The 7612-nt window shown below is 31.3% G+C and overlaps 1 protein-coding gene across 1 annotated transcript; it reads left to right on the forward strand.

Moving 5' to 3' along the window:
• Nucleotides 1–1362: 1362 nt before the first annotated feature.
• On the forward strand, nt 1363–6894 carry LOC116112426 (protein APEM9). The gene is made up of 6 exons (XM_031398572.1): nt 1363–1477; nt 1564–1719; nt 1807–1884; nt 3668–3953; nt 5247–5605; nt 6336–6894. The coding sequence occupies exons 1-6, from the start codon at nt 1410–1412 to the stop codon at nt 6463–6465; spliced, it is 1077 nt and encodes a 358-aa protein (XP_031254432.1). The 5' UTR covers nt 1363–1409; the 3' UTR covers nt 6466–6894.
• Nucleotides 6895–7612: the final 718 nt, after the last annotated feature.

Here is a 7612-nt window from a genome sequence, read left to right on the forward strand (position 1 = left end):
AATTTTTAATCATTTGATTAAGTTTGTACTAATGTTTATATAAAATGTTATTATTGATTAAGTAGTTATACTATAAATCTATAACGTAATGCTATAATTAATTAAATTTCTATTATAAATCAATTATAACTATTTAATTATGTTATAACTTATAAGTCAATTAATTAAGTAGTAATCAATTAATGTAATGCTATAATTAACTATACTATAAATCATTAGTAATGTTATAAAATTATAATTAATTAAGTAATCATTTAATTATAATGTAATGTTATAATTGATTAAGTATGATATTTAACTAGTAATTAATTTTATTATGTTTATCAATTATCATATATATTAATTAATTACTAATTTATTATAGATATACTAAAACTTGATAATTGAGTAAATAACTAAATATATTATTACTCAATCAAAATACATTTTATTCAAAATAATTCTTTTAATAACATTAAAAATATAAAACACTTTTAATTTGAATCATAATTCCAATTATTCACTTAATTGATCAAAACTTTAATATTAATGTATTATAATATATTAAAGCTTTTAATATGGTGTAATTTATATGTAATAAGTATAATTGTATTCGTATATTTATTTAATTAGGTTATTCTAAAAATTTAACTTTTTCTATTTTAAATTTTTTTATATGTAAAATAATAGAAACTCTCCTATTATTTACATTTCACAAATATTTCATTATAGTCCAGGTTCAAAAATAGGTTCTAAACAAGTTCTAAAAACAGGTTTTAAAACAGGTTCCAAAACAGGTTCTAAAGCAGGTTCCAAATAGGTTCCAAAACAGGTTCCAAAACAGGTTCCAAAACAGGTTCCAAACCGGGTACCCCCTACAGGTTCCAAACAGGGTACCCTTTTTACAGGTTCCGGTTCCGGTTCCTCCACATGCAAGAATCGGAACTAGAACCGCACAGTAGCGGTTCCAAAAAATTGGAACTGGAACCTACCCGCACAGTGCAGGTTCTGGGTAGGTTCCGGTTCCGGTTCCGGTTCTACCCGCTACCCGTGCTCACCCCTAAATCACCACTATGTTGTATAATTGTGTTAACAAGTCACGTCAAATAAATTAATTAAAATCCAGATTCAATTTTATATGATTTTATTAAAATAAAAAATTACTTGTTTTTTATTGGATTGCTTTTAATTTAGAATCCATAATCTAGTTTCATATAAATTTAACATTTTTTTTTTGGAATAACGAAATTATGCGATAGTTAATAGTTTCTGTTGTTGAGGGTTTATTGGTCTTTTAATATAAAATAAGGTTGATTTTGAGTTTATTATGAAATGGTTATTTGTGTAAATTTGTTCGTATATATTATACAAAAAACAGAATAATTAATTTTATCCATTTTCGACCGGAGGAAAGTAACAGCAGGAGAAAGATGGGCGAGGCGAGCACATTCGCACCCACACCCCATTCAATTTGGGAAGAAATTGAACAATCTGAGAGGTAATGGATCACGAACCCAACTGAAAGATTGTCTTTTTCACTTTCAATTTAATGCAATTCGATTTTATCTCTGTTTTGTTCTGCAGTTACCTTGTATCCTCTATGTATGATGAGGCCGCTTCATTATCTTCATCAATTCTAAATCGATTGCGCGACAATTATAATGTTTCAAATCAAACTTTATATGATATGATGGAATCTGCAGGCATGGTCTTCGTTCAGTCCCTCAAGGAACTTGGCAGGTATCATCTTTCCACTTGAATATTGAATAATTTCAATCTGTTGCTGTGAATTGCTCAATTTTGTTGCTTTCATTTGTATATATGCAGGGCGTCGGATATTATGACTGAGCTTAAGCAGTTGTTTGTGTCCGTTACTCATGTCCCTGTTCAAGTTCTTCTCACTGGGTATTATTTCCTTTTATTTATCATGTCATATTTTTCATTATTAGGTTTTTAAGTGGTTATTTATTTGTTGGGATATATGAAATTTGCGAAATGGTGTCAGAATTGCATTGATGTAGTTGAAGCTTCCATGTTCAATCATCTTTTGGTGCAGCTTTTTAGATTTTTCAAAGGCCTTTTTGGTTCCGGAGGACAATAAAGTTATTGTATTTTGTTAAAAAGACTAAACTGAATATTATGTTGTAGTAGGATTGTTTGCATAAAACTGATCCGCATTAAAGTAGCTTTATCTTCTTTCCTGTTACACCTTTCCCAGCAAATGGGGATTTGAAGGAGGGGGAATCCGTGTTATTTCTTTTTTTTTTTTTAATTATTATTATTATTATTATTTTTTTTTTTTTTTGAATTTGCAATTGTTCTTTTACCGAATAGTTTGAGATACTTAATAGCGCTTTTAGATTTTTTAACTGAAACTATCATATATGTTTTGGAAAAACTTTGATTGTGTTGCAAGTTTTTTTCATGAGTGTGTGTGTAGGAAGAGGAAAACTATTATTTACTTTGTTTCATTTTTTCTGTTAAGTTGAGAAAGATTTTGGGTAGAAGGATGATCCTAACTTGTAATATAAACCTGTACACAGACCTACAATTCTTAACTTTGGAAAGAACAACCCATTTGTATCCAAACTATTGGCCTTAAAAGCCTTATTAGCTTCAAAAAAGGAAAGTTCCAATCTGAAAACTCTTTGATTACTTCTTTTTTACTCCCAACAAAGAAGTTAATAGAGGAGCCTTGATGCCGTTATGAATGATTTAAGTGTTGTGATTCTTTTTTAGAATGCTGTGTAATTTTAATTTGGCAACTTGGGATTTAACTGTGTAGATGCAATGTTTTCAAGGGTTTTAAAAACTATATTATCGTTAATTTGTGATGAAATTTGTTTTTAATTTTGAGTATTATTTAGCGGTAAAGGCTTTTTTAATGCATTCGCAGAACTGTAAATTTTTCATTGTGCACTCTTAATGATACTTTGATGATTATAATTGATTCTGTTTATGCTATTAAGTCTTCATATGGTCTTATAATTTAGGTTAAATTTTGTTAATAAAGATTCCTATTCCTCTTATTTTAAGGAGATCTGGACTGATTATTATTACTTCAAGTAAATTAATGCCTAGTGATTGTTGTGTTTATAAGGTTTTGATGAATGGAACATCAAAATTTATTTTGCTCTATTTGTCTTTTTCTTTTTCATCAATTGTTGCATTTTATTTTTGTTCTGTACTTTCCTCTTCACCACTGGTTTTGTAAATCAGCTCATTGATCAGTTTTCACGTATCCAAACTGCAATTCTATCATTATCACGAACAAAGCAATAAACATTGATCATCACTTTCTTTTAATGTCTCTTCTTTTGCTGCTGATCACGTCCTTTGGTTTGGAGCTGTGACCCAAGTTATGACTGATTGTATTGCTGGATGTACTTTTCCTATCTTCAGAATATAAAAATGAAAACATGGCATATCTATTGTTATAACTATGGAATGTCTTCTTACCTGGGAGTAAAGTGATTTCTTCATTTGATGTTGGATTTCACAAATCTCTCTTAGCATCCTTGTAACATGGGGTAATTAATCAAATTTTGAGCCGTTAATGGGATGTAACTGTCAGACAGTTGTTCATTATCTGTTATGTATGGGTGCATGCATGTACCCTGATTGGAAAAAGGTGATAAAATATTTCTGAGGCAGTGTTTTAATTTTCTCTTATAATTTTTGTTTTCAGTGCCTGTCTTCAGATATCAGAAGAATCATATGTTGGTGTTCGGGAATTTCTTGAGGATTTTCTTAGTAAGTGGAGTTATGAAGATGAAAAACACTACATCGTTATTGATGCAGAAAAAAAAGTGGATGCCACTGAAGGATGTGATGGTCATTCCGTTTTGGGAATTGATCAGTACTCTGAAGTTGCTGAGATGTATGCTGTAACACTCCTTGGGACTGTTTTGAACGATGTGGACCTTGCAATCTCCTGGATTGAAAAAGCTTCATTACCGGAGGAAAAACGTCAGGTAATATACATAAAATATTGCATCTTACTTTGGGTGAGCTACTGATGCATTGCCGAAGTTGGTTTACTTCTTGGTCATATCTAAAATACATGCGTGAGTGTGTGCATGTGCACCTAAGATAGATTAAAAATCTAATTTTCCTAGAGCTGTATTGGGAATTATGGGTGCCTAAAATACCAAATTCTGTTTCCCACATTTGATACCTTTGTGATATCGTTGATAACCAGATTTCTTTATGGAGATTGATTGGTTACTAAAATATAAACTTTTGTTTTCCATCTGTGACACCCTGGTGATGTTTCATTGGTAACTATTTTTCTTGATTCTATGCCAAATATATGATATGTTTGTGACTGTTCTGAAGGTTTTCTTTCTACTAGTACATTGCACCTTACCAGTGTTCTTTTATTGTCATACTTCAATGTTAATAATGTTGATTCCCTTTCTTCACTGCTAGGGTAAAATAGGAGGATATTGACCTGATTGATAACATGGAATTAGTCTCTTTAGTGTTTAAAAATAAGTGATAACAATTAATTTTTGGTGGTCGTCATTCATTATATTAGCACTTTGAAAGCATTGTGTTCAATTTTGTCATTCGTGTAGTCTCTTAGAGCTTTTTCATGTTGAACATTGATGGAACACATCACTGTATAGTATTGCAAAAGACCATTTGGTGACTAAATTAGTTTTCTGGTACACATGTGCGATAGTAAATGACTTCTATCCCTGAAACTTAACCCATTCTATCCCTTAAACTTGGCCCATTTCCTTTACTTTTGCATGTGAAAAGGCTTTTAGCCTAAAAAGAATTTGGATGGTAATTGATGGTTGAACTTGGACCTTGAAAGAAAAGTAATCTGGTCTACTAGGTGCTTCAGTTTATTGCTGAGAAGCTGTAAGAGAAGAAACACTGGGAAAAATGAAATTACACAATCGTGATTTTAACCAAAAATTTATTAACATTTTGTGTGTCTCCAAGACATATAAGTCTATGGTAATTGTAGAACAACACTAAGTAACATCTCTAAATCAAATTTTTAATTGATTATCTAATAAAATTTTGACCATCAGGAGCCTGAAGGCGTGTCTATAATTTCATTGAGATGGGAACTTCAAGTGTGAGAAATTGTTTTCTGTAGATCTATATCTATTTAACTTGAATGATATGCATGTGCATTTACTGATTTACTTTATGTAGATCGTAGATTACATTAAACTATCATATACATTGTTTGGTTTTCTTAGTGCAAAAGAATATATATCGTGCCTTATACACAATGTCTTTTATAGGTTCTTTTAAGAAGATTACACTCCCGATATTCTCTTAAAGCCACCGATGTGTCACAAGGTTCCTCATTGCTGTCGGAAGATTTCCATGAAGTTCATTCATCTTCTTTAAAAAAACTAAATGTGTCAGAGAGGTCTTCAAAAGCCTTAAATGCTAATTACTTGCCTAGTGGAGAGAATGTTACAAAACAAGCTCTTTTGAAATTTTCTAGACAAACATACCCTTGTTTTTTGTGGTTCCGGGCTATCACTTTGAAGTTTGGTAATGTTCGGATGGTCATATCTAACTGGAATGTTGCGTTTGGCTGTTTGATCGTTCTTGCATATTATCTTTTCAGGAGGAAACAAGCTTCTATGAAGAGGTAAGACAACGTCTTCTTGTTGGCTTTCATGCATATCTATAGTATTGTAGGTCACGAAAAGCATCAATATTTCTTCATGTTTACCATCTTACTTGCTCCATAACTACAGCTTGCCACTGCTTAGTATGGGGTCAAACTGGTCATTTGATGTAAACAGTGAAACAGAAAAAAAATTATGGCCCTCTCTTAGGTTGAAAAGACATGCTTCCACATGATGTAATTGAATGAACCTTTAATTGATGAATTGGACAGGGTTTAGAAAAACTTATCTACTTAGATATAAAAAATTTATTTGCTATGCACTCTATAGTTTGGGTTTTGTGCTCTCCTGAAATACTCAATGGTGATGTCCCTATATCACTCTGTGGATGAACTCTAGTCCGTTTCTCAGCTTTGTAGGTGTGTCTAAATTAATTAATTTGTGAAGTGTTGATATGTAATGACTTGCCCGTTTCACAGCCTTGTGTCTAAATTAATTAGTTGTGAAGTGTTGATAATTAATGATAGTGTGCACATGTCTTGTGCTTAAATTAACTTTCATTATATAATCTTTTATAATTTATCAATAAGGAAAATCATGTTTTATAAAAACTCACATCTTTCATTATGTTTAATTTCGGTCAAAAAGAATATATGTGTAGACAATTTTTGTTTACATTCTGGTTTTGGTTCCCAATTTTCCTCCATTATTGATATAATTTTCTTAAATTTATTTGGTTAATTAATTCAGGACTGTTGGAAGACGACTATTGTCAGTGAGGAAGGCATTGGTTGACTTGTGGCAGCTGGCCTTTTCATACCAAGTGAACCCTCTAGCTGCTGTTCAACCTCTTCCTGCTGCAACACGAGGGGGTCGATGATGAGATTTCTGGTCACTATGTTGAGTAAGCTTGGACACTTGTATTTATTTTGTAAAAGAAAATTGTACAAATAGGCTAAATTTGTTTCGGTGTTATCCTGGTCATAATGCTTTGACATTTATGGCAAGCTTCATATTCGCAAGAAAAGAGTTAGGCAAAGCACAAAACACAGTAGCAAACAATTGATGGATTCAGGGAAGCTATTTTTTCTCTGGGTAGAGATATGTGCTGAAAATCTTATTTGTTTAGTGAAATAATAAATTACTAGATAGTTTTTTCTTTTTGCAAAATATATTAATATTAATCCTGCTATGTATAATGTGATCTGACCGTGATTATACATTTTCTTTCACTTGTTATTGCTTTTAGTTCAAATAAAAGTGTTATTAGTTGTATATGGACATTACAGATGACAGTTTGAAGCTTTAACCTAGTCTGTGATTTCTACTTTGTTGTGCGCTTTTATATGTAGTAATAAGGTTGTGTGCAATGAGAGTGGCTCATGTGAAGCATTCTTATATGATATTAGATTGTGTTTGGTCTAGATCATATATGTTCTCTTTGATTATCATTTTTCATGCTTTTCAGGAAATGAAACATGGTATCTTGTAAGTATTTTTGTTTCTGATGAAGTTACTCAAATGTCAAAAGCATTTGGAGGGAATTTCTGTTCTTTCAGGCAACTTTCAATCTTTTGTTTGTTGATGTCATAAGATATTGGTTGGACCACATATATATAAGCACTGAATGAATGCAAATCAAACTTCAAATGGATTGTGATTTTGAAGCATGTTGATTTGGGTTCAGATTCTTATGAATTATAGATTTTGACTTGAAATATGGATATGAGCTTCGTATATTATTGTAGAACTATTGAAACTGTCTTGAATTATAAAGCAGGGAATATATGCAATTCAAATTTCAAACTTCAAATGTCATGTGATTTTGAAGTATGCTAAAGTTAACAAAAGTAAATCAAAAGTTGTCAACTACTCTTCTACGAATCAGTGAATTAGTATAAATAAGAGGATAACTTATATTAAGGTAATTATATTCTGGTGGCTTTTTGTGGAAGTGTTTTATAATTTCAAGGTGCTTTTTCTTGTGGTGGTTCTGAAATGAATTTGGGTCACTAGTGATGGCAATA

Source organism: Pistacia vera, unplaced genomic scaffold, assembly GCF_008641045.1.
Source record: "Pistacia vera cultivar Batoury unplaced genomic scaffold, PisVer_v2 Contig120, whole genome shotgun sequence".
NCBI classification, from domain to species: Eukaryota; Viridiplantae; Streptophyta; class Magnoliopsida; order Sapindales; family Anacardiaceae; genus Pistacia; species Pistacia vera.

Excerpts from the sequence above, each read along its gene's own strand:
- LOC116112426 (XM_031398572.1), top strand. The coding sequence starts at position 1,410 with ATGGGCGAGGCGAGCACATTCGCACCCACACCCCATTCAATTTGGGAA. Across the intron at positions 1,885-3,667 it reads GTTCAAGTTCTTCTCACTGG|TGCCTGTCTTCAGATATCAG; the intron begins GTATTATTTCCT and ends TTTTGTTTTCAG. Across the intron at positions 5,606-6,335 it reads AAACAAGCTTCTATGAAGAG|GACTGTTGGAAGACGACTAT; the intron begins GTAAGACAACGT and ends TAATTAATTCAG.